The 12,844-nt window shown below is 46.1% G+C and overlaps 1 protein-coding gene across 7 annotated transcripts in view; it reads left to right on the top strand.

Moving 5' to 3' along the window:
- RBM26 (RNA binding motif protein 26) overlaps positions 1-12,844 on the top strand; it is a 349,016-nt gene that overhangs the window by 225,642 nt on the left and 110,530 nt on the right. For 5 of the 7 annotated variants that reach the window (XR_003856971.1, XM_029603054.1, XM_029603051.1 and 2 more), the window contains one exon: positions 829-900. The exons of the other annotated variants lie outside the window; for them this stretch is intronic. Coding sequence is in view for 4 of the 5 variants with exons in the window: in XM_029603054.1 (XP_029458914.1) it covers positions 829-900 (72 nt within the window). In the remaining variant the exon portion in view is untranslated. The remainder of the gene's footprint in view (positions 1-828; positions 901-12,844) is intronic. 7 annotated transcript variants of the gene reach the window in all.

Genomic DNA, 12,844 nt, shown 5'->3' with positions numbered 1-12,844 from the left:
AAGCAGGGGTCAGGTACCGGAAGTCAGACGAGGTCAAAGGCAGGCTGAGGTCTTGAGGCAGGCGGCAGGCAGGTAGGTCAGGAACAAGCTGAAGTCTTTGAGGCAGGTGGCAGGCAGGCAGGCAGATCAGGAACAAGCTGAGGTCAGTACCAGTAAGACAGTCCGGGGGTACTACCTGGGTAGACAGGCAGACGAACACAGGAACAAGCAGGACACAGGAACTAGGATGCAGGAAGAAGTCAGGAACAGAACTGGAACAGAAGGATCCTGGAACGAGACTAGGAACAGGCAAGAACAGGAACAAGCGCAGAGGGAATCTTAGAACAAACCGACCCGATTGCCAAGGCAAGGAAGCAAAGACAGGAACTTGCTTATATCGAGGGATCAATCAGGGCGCTGCGGAGCTAGGACCCGCCCTTGGCCCTACATGAGTCCGGGCGGTCCGCGCGTGTATGGGCATAGCTAACATGGCTGAGGACGCCGAGCCTCGGCGTGAGGCCTGGCTTGCAGTGGAAGGCCCGGCGACCACAGCTGCGGGATGCTGGGGCCTGGCAGGACTGGCAACTACCGCGAGGGAGGTCATCCTGGGACCCGCTGTGGAACCATTAAGGTGAGCAGGCCCCCGCACGCAGGATGGCCGCGGATGGGGCACGTAACAAGTATTACATGAAGCAGAGTGAATATGTGTGTACCTAAATATATTTGTGTTTTTATTTGTGAATTATGTACAGAACATGCATGTATAAAAGTTTGCTTGAATGTTTTATTCATCATATGGTACTGCATGTTCTTGGAGAAACATTTATTTTTTGTGTGACTTATTTTTAGAATGTAACTAAACTATCTGTGAAGGAAAGATTGGGTTTTGTGTCTAAACCAGCTACTGCAACAACTGAAAAAGTAAGAATATTGAATAATTTAAATTTATCCTGTTTTTACTGTTTTTCTCCAGTGAATTATTTTGTTTAGATTGCTTTATTTGTACATTGTATACTGATTTACTTAGGTCATCTCAAACTCGTGTGCAAATGGTGAACTCCCAAATATAAATTTATGGGATTACATTCCCCTCAAAAATAACAAGTTGCAATTCATTAAGGGGTAATTTTCAAAGGAGTTACGCGCATAAATGTAACTACTATTGTAGCAATTTTCAAAAGCCATTTACTCACGTAAAGTGCACTTATGCGAATAAATCCTATGGACGATTCAATGGCATATATTGTAGCAATTTTCAAAAGCCCACTTACTCGAGTAAAGTGCATTTACATGCGTAAAACCCAGATTTACGCATGTAAATGCTTTTTAAAATCCGCCCCTAAATCTTCAATTTTTATTTTTTATTCCAATGTTTATTATATTCAGTAATTAAATCATTAAAATTAAACCAATTACTGCAGTCCATCACCGTATTTAAATTACTTTTCAAATAGTTCATAGTGGACATTTTTCATGAGTACTTTCATCATTAAGTAAGTTTCCTTAAGCTTCAGCCACAGTAACACACTTTCAGATTATCTTCTGATTTTCTTCTTGTCAGTGCAAAATGCAGTTGATCATGTGCAGATACTGCTTTAGGCAAAAATATCCCTTCTTGATCAAAAGACTGTCCATGCAGTATTTATTTATTTATGCTTTCTATATACCGTCGTTCCAGAGGTAAATCACAACGGTTTACATATATAACATTGAATTACACTGTACATATGTAATAATAATTTCAAATAATTTCAAATAATGGGAAAGAGTACATATATACTTAAACAGGACTACATCTTCATGCAATGTGGAGAATAGCAGGACTGGCTCAACCTGTCCCTTTCAAAGATGGAGATATGTAGTCACTATATATCTGTGTTATGCAGATCTTTTGATTTGCCTAAGATGGTGAAATATAGTACTGTACTTGTTTGAGCTTTACAGACAAAAAGACAGAAAATGTTTATTTGAGTAGATTCATTTTCTGCACTTAATGTCGTTATTCACAAATTATAAATTTTGTAAATATGACTTCCTATATACGTAATTCTGAAGCAGTGTTTTCCTTTTATTGTATATTTACAATTATGTTTATCTTAAATGTGTTCATAGATTTTGCATATATAGGGTGTATAGTTTTTTGTGAATTGTTTTCCTTTAAGTTCAAAATAGGCTGTTAAGCTTATCTTAATAAGATATGACAAGGATTACTGTAAGAAAAGTGATTGTTCCAGAATCACATATAGTAATTACTGTTAAAATCTAGATTAATATTTTAAAATTCCTGTCTATACTTTTATATCACCTGCATCCTTAGCTTCAAGGCATAAAGAAAAAGACCCTTCAAAATTGCCCTAATTTGTATCCTCATTTCTGGACTAAGGATGCAGTTTGCTTGGCCCAAGATAGAACTGAAAATATCACATCAGCGATTGAGTTTTATCTCATGATTGTCTAGATTCCAAGATAGAACTGGCCAGAATGAAAGGGTCCTCCCTTCTTGTATCCTATCTCTAGCATGTTTGTCCCCATTCCCACAAAGGATTAGTATTTCTGTGGATGCTGATAGGACCAGACTTATGTATTATGTCCCTTTCATATGATATGAAAAAGCATTTTCATGGCATTAGCATAGCAGATGTTCCTATATAGGTATCGGAGATGGACTGAAAACTAAGGAGATTACCATAAAAGTGAACCTAAGCATAATGACAGAAGGTCCCACAACAGCCTTTCTGGTGGGGGATGCGATCATCAGAGGACTTGACAGGGCACGCTAGGAGAGGGGCAAAAAGATCAAATGCCTACCTAGTTCTTCAGCTAGTCAGGATGGCAGTCACATATGGGCTGAGCAAATGCCCACTCTCCCGGCGCGCGCACAGGCCACTCTCCTGTGCGCGTGATTCTGTATTCAAATGAGGGCCCGTGGCAAAAAGAGGGGCTAGGGACACTAGCGCGTCCCTAGCCCCTCTTTTTGGACAGGAGCGGCGGCTGTCAGCGGGTTTGACAGCCGATGCTCAATTTTACCAACTTCGGTTCTCAAACCCGCTGACAGCCACGGGTTCGGAAACTGGACGCCAGCAAAATTGAGCATCCAGTTTTCAAGCTGCGGGCAGATTTCAAATTTATTTTTTTTTTTTTTAAAACCTTTAAACTTTTGGGACCTCCGACCTAATATCGCCATGATATTAAGTCGGAGGGTGCACAGAAAAGTAAAAACTGCTTTTCTGTGCACTTTCCCGGTACCCGGAGAAATTAACACCTACCTTTGGGTAGGCGCTAATTTCTGAAAGTAAAATGTGAGGCTTGGCTGCACATTTTGCTTTCTGAATCGCGCGGGAATACCTAATAGGGCCATCAACATGCATTTGTATGTTGCGGGCACTATTAGGTTCGGGGGGTTGGACGCGCGTTTTTGACGCGCTATTACCCCTTACTGAATAAGGGGTAAAGCTAGAGTGTCGAAAACGCGCGTCCAATCGTGGGTTAACAGTGTGCTCCGCTGGAGCGCACTATACTGTATCGGCCTGATAGGATTACTGGCGAAGAAGAAGGGAAAAGGAGATTGATGCCATTGTACACTTAAGCACAAATTACCTGGCTAACAGCTATGTCATATAGGAAAGAGGGGGGTTAAAATATATTAGGGGATAATCTTAGATTGTAGGCAAGAACAGTAGCATTTTCAGAAATTCTTGCATATAGTAAGAGAAAAGATAGGTGATGTCACACCAGAGTTTTTAATACATGTTTGAAGAGCTAGTGCAAAGAAGGGGATACTGAATGTGTTGAGTGCTGGAGCATTATTTGGAAGGAGAAAAGATTGTACTCTAGAGATAATTTGCATCTGTCTGAGATGGGAACCAGGATGTTGACTGACAATTCTGATAATTGATGAATTTAACTAGGTGATCTGAATGGCGGACAGAAATAAATCTAGTTGTCACTCCAGCAAAGTTTGTGGTGAAAAACACAAATATATGTCTCATAGGACTACATGTAAAGAACACAGGAAACAAGATGGATAGGCATAAATAGAGAGGAGAATGTGATAAGGAGGAATACCTGGAAGGCTCGTAAGTCTTAAGTAATAGAGTTCCAGACTTGCAAGCTCTAATGGTTAAGATATATCTACATATTGTGTCCATCACAGAAACATGGTCCAGTGAGTGCCATAACTAGAATATTAGCTGTAATGTTTTAGGTAGAAAAGGGGGAGGAGTAGCACTTTACATACAAGTAATATTAAGGAAGCTGGAAAGGAGGAGGCACTTTGAGTTGCCTTAGAAAGATATAATAGCACTTTCATCCACATTGGAGTGACCTCTACAGATCTACCAGCACAGACAGAAGAGTTGGATTGTGATCTAGTCAAAGATGCACCAGATTGGAATGAAGAAGGAAACATTGCTGGTGGAAGATTTTAATCTGCTAGATGTAGATTGGAGCGTCGTATCTGGGAATCAGTTAGGAGTAGAGGGGCTCTCCTTAGACAAAGTGTCATGGAATCCACAATGGGATGAATTAATACTGGACTTAATAATTACAAATGGAGAAAGTGTCTCTAATGTCTAGGTAGGTGGTCAACTGAATTCCATTGATTAAGGTGACGTTTCCTCCAGAAACTTGTCCAAACCTCTTTTAAACCCCACTATTCCAATCACTTTAACCATGTATTCTGGCAACAGATTCTACAGCTTGATTGTGAAAAAGTGCTTAAGATTTGTTTTAAATTTATTGGTGGTTAGTTTGATGGAGTGTCCCCTTGTTTTACTATTATTTGAAATGGTAAATAACCATACTTTATTTTCCTTTTCTACCCCACTCATGATTTTATAAACTTTTATGTCCCCTTTCAGCTGTCTCTTTTCCAAATGGAAGAGCCTTTTCCTGTGTAGCTTCTTCATAGATTAGCTATTTCATCCACAGACCTTTTCCTGGGGTTATTTTTCCCCATGTGTATCATTTTGCACTTTTCTATATCAGATTTCATCTGCCTTTGGGATCCTTTGTCTCCTTTATTCACAAGGTCCTTCTAAAGTTGCTTATATTCTGCTGCTATTTTTACTACTTTGAATAATTTGTCATCTGCAAATTTTATCACCTCACTCATTGCCTTTTCCAGATAATTTATGAATATGTTAAACATCATTAGTCAAATACCCTGTGGTATTTGACTAATCTTTCTACATATGAAAAACTGACCTTTTCCTAGCGTGTAGCAGATGGACTCAGGACCAATGGGTATAGTGTACTCCTGATAGCAGTTGGGAGACAGAGTCAGATTTCAAGCTGACGTCAGCCTACATATACCCATGCAGGAAGCTTAGCTCTTCAATATTTCTCAGTCTCCTAAGCAGTTAGGGACACTACACTCACTTGCACAGTGTTAGAAAATCCAAACCAAAGAAGAAAGAAATCTTACCTCTACAAGACGAGCCCCACTCTCCTGCAGTGATACCTAAGGGTTCCTCCCCCAGTCGAGAATTCCTGAGGTGATTTCTGAGATCCCTCAGAGGTAAGCCTCGGTCCGGTAGCCGGTTCTCGGCATGGACTTAGCCGCCAAAGTGGTTGAGAGGCAGCGGGTGCGATACCGAGCTCGGCGGTGAAGGTATTTTCCCTCTCCCCCCGCAGCCAGAGACCGCCCGGCACGAGACCGGGAAGCGCCGAGACAAGGTAAGGTAGAAAACTTTCTTAAAGTCTCCGGTCTGCGAGGCACGGTTAGCCGCACAGATCGTACTTCCGGCGTCTGTTTAATCGTGTTGAGCAGCCCCGTCGGGCTAGACCCCGATCCGGTGCGAGGGTCCTCACATGTGGAGACCCTCGGGGGGGGGGGGGGGGCGGTGTGTCACCATCTTGCCCGTGTGGTTGTCGGCGCCATCCCCCCCCCCGGTCGCCGTATTGTCCGTACAACTGAGCCATGAGCTCAGTGGCGAGCTGGGTGCAGAAACGACTTGTGCACACAGCGGTGTGCGCGCGCATCTGTGCCGTGCGCACAGCGACGCGCATAACGGTATGCACAATGGTGCTAGGCGCACAGATAGGCCTGTTCGCACAGCAGCGCGCGCATCCCCGGTAAGCACACAAATAGTGGCCTGCACGCACATTGTTGGCGCACCACTAAGTCTCCCGGCGCGCGCATCTACAATCACAGATGTTTTGAGCCACTCCACGCCCAGAAATCATGGCACCGCCAGCCAAGAAAGCAAGGGACTAGCCCTTTGCTCAGCCTGCCACCTGAGAGCTGCACAACCCGACGTAGCCTCTGCCCTATGCCTGCAGTGCGAAGAGACTCAGGGGGAACTGAAGCTAGGCCCCCCTCAGCCAGTAGAGGGATCTGGCTCCACCAATGACAGTACCCGGGACCTCTGTATCTCCGACTCGGCCCCTCCTCAGATGGGCACCTCTGGGAACTCCACCGGATTCAATATGGACCCAGGGACCTTTTCCTGGGTGGAATTCTTCAAAGGGCTGCAAACCTTTGTCCAGGCGCAATCGGTACCGCCTGAGACACAGCAACAGTCTCCACCAGAAGCACAGGACCTTCCAAGCCCCTCTCGGACCCCCCGAGGTGTGCCCCAGCTTGTCAAAAGCATCCCCCCTAGGGGACACAGACACCTCGGGGGAAGAACCTGACTCCCTGGAGGAAGGGGAAATCCCTCCAGGGATGGAACCATACCGAACCATGATGTGATTCTTTTCCAAAGATGAATTACCAGATCTCATGTCTCTGAGTCTGAAGACACTGGCCATTCCTAGCGCAAGTACCACAGCAGAGCCAAAGACGAACCCAGTTTTGGTTGGTCTCCGTCAGGCCTCTTGCTATTTCCCAATGCTGCAGGCCGTACAACAACTGATTGACCTGGAATGGAGTGCCCCGGAAGCCAGCTTTAAAGGAGGACGGGCCCTAGAAGTCCTATACCCCCTGGAACCCACTGCCAAAGAACTCCTAGAGTTCCCAAAAGTTGACGCCATGGTCTGCGCTATCGCAAAGCGCATTACCATCCCAGTCTAAGGAGGAGCTGCACTCAAAGATGCCCAGGACAGACGTCAGGAATCCATCCTTAAACAGTCATTTGATGTCGCAGCAATGACCCTACAGATCGCTTCCTGCTGTGCCGTTGTGACACATACCTGCTTGCTCCTCTTCAGGGACGCAACCACTTCCGCTGAATCATTAGAACAGGCGATATCTTTCCTCACGGATGCGACCTCTGACCTGTTGCTCACTTCAGCCAGCGGTGTCTCATCCATAATGGCAGCCAGAAGGCAACTATGGCTCCGAAATTGGTCAGCCGACATGACCTCCAAGACAAAACTAACGAGAATGCCTTTTAAAGGATCCCTCCTATTCGGAAGTGAACTGGAGAAGTTAGCCAACAAATGATGCGAATCCCCAGTACCTCGCTTACCGGAGGACAGGAACAAAAGAAACCTCTTAGCCACTCTGGGGGGCTAAGTCCATGCCGAGAACCGGCTACCGGACCGAGGCTTACCTCTGAGAGATCTCGGAAATCACCTCAGGAATTCTCGACAGGGGGAGGGAACCAAGGGCAGAGGAGCCCAGCATTTTAGACCGTACACAAACACATACCAAGCACCTCGCCCCAAAGGCAGGTCCCAGTCCTTTCGGAACAGACATAAAAAGAGGGGAGCTGGCTCAGGTACAGGTCCTGGCCGCACCCCTCAATGAGAATCAACAGACCCATCCACAGGAAGAAGCCATAGGGGGCAGACTTACCCTCTTCTACCAAAGATGGGTCAAGATAACGTCGGACAAACGGGTCCTAAATATCGTTCGAGAGGGATACTATCTGGACTTCCACAGCATCCCTCCAGACAAATTTGTGAGACCACCGTGCCAGTCCCTCTCCAAGAGGACGGCAGTGGAAACCACACTGACAAAACTACTGCGCCTAAAGGCGATAACCTCGGTTCCCACGCACCAACAAAATACTGGTCATTATTCCATCTTATTTTATCATCCCCAAGAAGGAGGGAACGTTCCGGCCCATCCTGGACCTCAAGACCGTCAATCACTACCTGAGGGTACTGCAGTTCCACATGGAAACCCCTTTGCTCGGTCATAAGGGCAGTACAACTGGGAGAATTCCTGACTTCACTGGATCTATCTGAAGCCTATCTCCACATCCTGGTCCACTACGATAGGCTTCGCGATACTGGACCACCATTACCAGTTCCAGTTGCTTCCCTTCGGACTAGCTACTGCTCCTCGAACGCGCACCAAAATTATGGTGGTAGTGGCGGCAACACTGAGGAAAGAAGGAATCCTTGTACATCCGTATCTGGACAATTGGCTGATCAGGGCAAAATCTCCAGAGGAAATTTACCAGGCGAACACCAGAGTCAAGAATCTATTGCAGAATCTCGGGTGGGTCATTAACACAGCCAAGAGCTGCCTGCAGCCCTCCCAATCGCTAGAGTACCTGGGAGTCTGGTTCGACCCCAAACAAGACAGGGTTGTTTTTCCCCCTACAAGGAGAAGGAAACTGATGGACCAATTGCGAAAACTGTTGAACTATGCTCGCCCCAAGCTATGGGACTACCTCCAAGTTCTCGGTCTCATGACATCAACCCTAGAAATCGTCCCATGGGCAAGGGCCCACATGCGTCCACTGCATCGTTCCCTACTGTCACGATGGAACCCGATGTCCCAGAACTACTCCATTCGCCTCCAGCTACCGGCAGAGGTTCAGACCCAGCTCCAGTGGTGGCTAAAGGAAGACCATCTGAGCAAGGGATTAAGACTATCCCCACCGATCTGGATCTTGGTCACCACGGATTTGAGCCTGCGAGGGTGGGGCACCCACTGACAGGAACTGACAGCCCAGGGGCAATGGGACAAGGAAGAGTCGAGATGGAACATAAACCGACTGGAAGTTCTAGCTGTCAGACTTGCCTGCCTGCAATTCAGTCACAGACTCCGGGGCGAATCTCTGAGTCATGTCGGACAACATCACAACATTTGCCTACATCAACCGCCAGGGAGGAACCAGAAGCCAACAGGTGTCCCTGGAAATAGATCTCCTAATGGCGTGGGTGGAAGCAAACTTGCAAGGGATTTCAGCTGCCCACATCGCGGGAAAAGACAACGCCACTGCGGACTACCTCAGCAGAAGAGCCTAGATCTAGGGGAATGGATGCTGTTGACCACAGCCTTCCAGTTGATAGTAAACTGCTGGGGAGCCTCAGCCATGGATCTCCTGGCAACCCAGTCCAATGCCCAAGTTCCCAATTTCTTCAGCCGCAGACAAGAACCGCAATCCCGGGGAATCGACGCCCTCGTCTAGACCTGGCCACAGGAAGTCCTGCTGTACGCCTTTCCTTCATGGCCACTACTGGGCGGGATCATCCGCAAGATAGAACACCACAGGGGGCTTGTACTTCTAGTGGCCCCTGACTGGCCAAAAAGGCCATGTTATGCAGACATGCGAAGACTTCTTGCGGGAAACCCTCTGTGCCTACCTCCACACAGGGACCTTCTCCGGCAAGGACCGATCCTCCATGAAGTCCCAACTCTATTCTCTCTTACGGTCTGGCCATTGAGAGGACTCGCCTGAAGAAGAGCGGATACTCTAAGGCAGTGATTGACACCTTGCTCCGAGCACACAAGTTTTCCACGTCTCCAGCTTACATACTAATATGGAGACTATTCGAAGCCTGGTGTGAGGACTGCAAGATACTTCCGCAGATGGACAAAATCCCCATGATCCTGGAATTTCTGCAGAACGGCTTGAAGAAGGGGTTGTGTCTCAACTCCCTCAAGGTTCAGGTGGCCGCGCTGGCCTGCTTCAGAGCCAAAGTGGATGGCATCAGTCTATCAACCCATCCAGATGTTTCCCACTTCTTGAGAGGGGTCAAACAAATCCGACCACCCTTAAAGTGGCCGGTGCCCCTATGGAATCTCAATCTAGTACTAGACTTCTTAGTGGGAGCTTCCTTCAGACCTACTCGCGGTCTGTCACTACGGCTACTGACCTTGAAGACTGCATTCCTAGTGGCAATATGTTCAGCCTGTCGCATCTCCGAGCTTCAAGCCCTATCCTGTAGAGAACCGTTCCTCAGGTTCACACCGGGATCCATACAACTATGCACGGCCACCTCTTTTCTTCCGAAGGTGGTTTCTCAATTTCATCTAAACCAAACCATATCTCTACCATCTCCAGACGAACATAAGGACGCGGAAGACTCACTCCGTCTTCACCACCTAAACGTCGGCAGACTCCTATTCCGATACCTGGAAAGATCGAAATCCGTACGAAAGACTGACCACCTATTTGTCCTTCACAGTGGGCAGAAACAAGGGGAAGCGGCCTCGCGGGCAACCATCGGCCTGGATTTATCAAAATGCGATAAGTATCACATGCAATAGCAAAAGGGACGTGTTTTATGCAAATAGACAGTTTATCGCAATCTGCGCTAATACCTATGCGAAGAACTAAGTTAGTGCAAATTGCGATAATGTTTTCACACTTTGCAATACATGCCAGACCTGTTGTATTTTCTGCATACAAGCACTGGGGGACCATGAGAGAGAGACTAGCCATAATGTCCTCTCCCTAGATAGGTATTTATATCCTTATGGGAGGCCCACCTAGTAACTCGAGGTGAGGTTTACGTATTAGTGTAGGGGGTTAGGGGCCACTTTGACATTCAACGTGAGACGTACGAACAGAACAGTGGTCTCTTGTGAAGATTTGATGACCTTCGGAGTGAGGAAACTCACCCAAAGATGAGATTTGTGCAGTGTTCTCTCCACCTAGCTTGATGTTACCCAGGTAGAGAGTCCATCAAGCTAGGTGGAGAGAACATTGCACCAGTCTCATCTTTGGTTGAGTTTCCTCTCTCCGTAGGTCATCAAATCTTCACAAGAGACCACTGTTCTGTTCGTACGTCTCACGTTGAATGTCAAAGTGGCCCCTAACCCCCTACACTAATACCTAAACCTCACCTCGAGTTACTAGGTGGGCCTCCCATAGAGATACAAATACCTATCTAGGGAGAGGACATTATGGCTAGTCCCCCTCTCCCTCTCTCTCTCTTAGTCTGGTGCTCCGGGAACTTCACACCTACTAAAACACTCCTGTCAGGAGACATCACGAAATGCGCTAACACCTTAACATCCCGTAACGCAAGCTATCGCACGGGGTAACGCTACTGAAAAAGGTGTAGCTAAAATCGGCATTAAGTCCATGCAATAGGACTTTGCAAACTGGTAAACCCAGCTCACTCCTGCTATTAACTCCTCCTCTTTTTTGAATTTGCATCACACCATACGATATGGTGCAATCGCATGCATTAAAGGCGTTTTCGCATGCGTTAATCGCTTATCGCGTGCGTTAACAGGGCTTTTCGCATGCAATAAGCTCTTAACACATGCAAAAACGCCTTAGCGCATTTTGATAAATGACCCCCATAGCCCGCTGGATCAAAGAAGTAATCAAGGTGGCCTACGTAGAGGCAGGGAAGCCTTCCACCTCTACAAGTCAAGGCCCATTCCACAAGGGCCCAAGCAGTGTCCTGGGCAGAAACCAAGATGCTGTCACCTGCCGAGATCTGTCTGGCGGCGACGTGGTCCTCCATACATACCTTCTCTAGGTTCTACTGCCTGGATGTCCAAGCCCGGGAGGACACATTTGCAAGGGCAATAATAAGTGGGCCACGGGCAGCCTCCCACCCGGTTCGGGAGTAGCTTTTGTACATCCCATTGGTCCTGAGTCCATCTGCTACACGTTGGGAAATGGAGAAATTACTTATCTGATAATTTTGTTTTTCTTAGTGTAGACAGATGGACTCAGCATCCTGCTCATGGCTGCCCCAAAATCAGGAAACCTCGGGTGCAATCCCCGAGAACAAGACAAGCACGGGTAAGCCAGGTATTATCCCTAGTTCAAGACACCCATAGTTGCCGGGTGTCGGCGTTTTTCGGTTGAGTGCACTGGCAGTCTCCAATTTGGAAATCAGTTGAACCAGTCCTAGTTAATCAAGTTAGCCAAGTTAATCAAGTTATTAAAACACACATATCCACAATTGCTTTTCGAGAAGAATACTGAAGAGCTAAGCTTCCTGCACTGGTGTATGTAGGCTTACATCAGCTTGAAATCTGACTCCGTTTCCCAACTGCTATCAGGAGTACACTATACCCATTGGTCCTGAGTCCATCTGTCTACACTAAGGAAAACAAAATTATCAGGTAAGTAATTTCTCCATTTAGTTTTCCTGTTTCCTGTCTTTTAAACAGTTGTTAAGCCACAATAGGACATTGCCTCACTTCCCATGACTTTATAATTTTCTGAGGATTCTCTCTTATTGGGGACTATTTCAGGTGCTTTCTGAAAATCTAAATGCATTATAATAGCTGGCTTACCTTTATTTACTTGTTTGTTTATACCTTGAAAAAAACTTGTATGGCAAGATTTTCCTTTACTAAAACCATGTTGACTCTTCCCCATTAAGCCATATCTGTCTATATGGCCAGTAGTTTTCTTCTTCTTCTTTTTTTTTTTTTTTAAGAATAATTTCTACCATTTTGTCTGACACTTATGTCAGGCTCACCAGTCTACAGTTTCCCGTATCACACCTGGAACCTTTTTTAAAAATTGGTGTCTACAGAAACTGGCTTTTTAAAATGACTGGTTACAGATGATTACTAATAGGTCTGCAGTTTCATGTTTGAGATATTTCAGATCTCTGGGATTAATACCACTGATTCTGGTGATTTGTAGTCTTGAATTTAATTGATCTATTACATCTTCTATTATCACAGATATTTGCTTTAGTTACTCAGTCATTGTTATCAATAAATGTTTTGTTGTGGCTGTGTTCCCAACATCCTTCTCAGTGA

Source organism: Rhinatrema bivittatum, chromosome 5 (genome assembly GCF_901001135.1).
Source record: "Rhinatrema bivittatum chromosome 5, aRhiBiv1.1, whole genome shotgun sequence".
NCBI classification, from domain to species: domain Eukaryota; kingdom Metazoa; phylum Chordata; class Amphibia; order Gymnophiona; family Rhinatrematidae; genus Rhinatrema; species Rhinatrema bivittatum.
The sequence above is the reverse complement of the archived record's forward strand: the minus strand, read 5'-3'. Positions and strand labels throughout refer to the sequence as shown.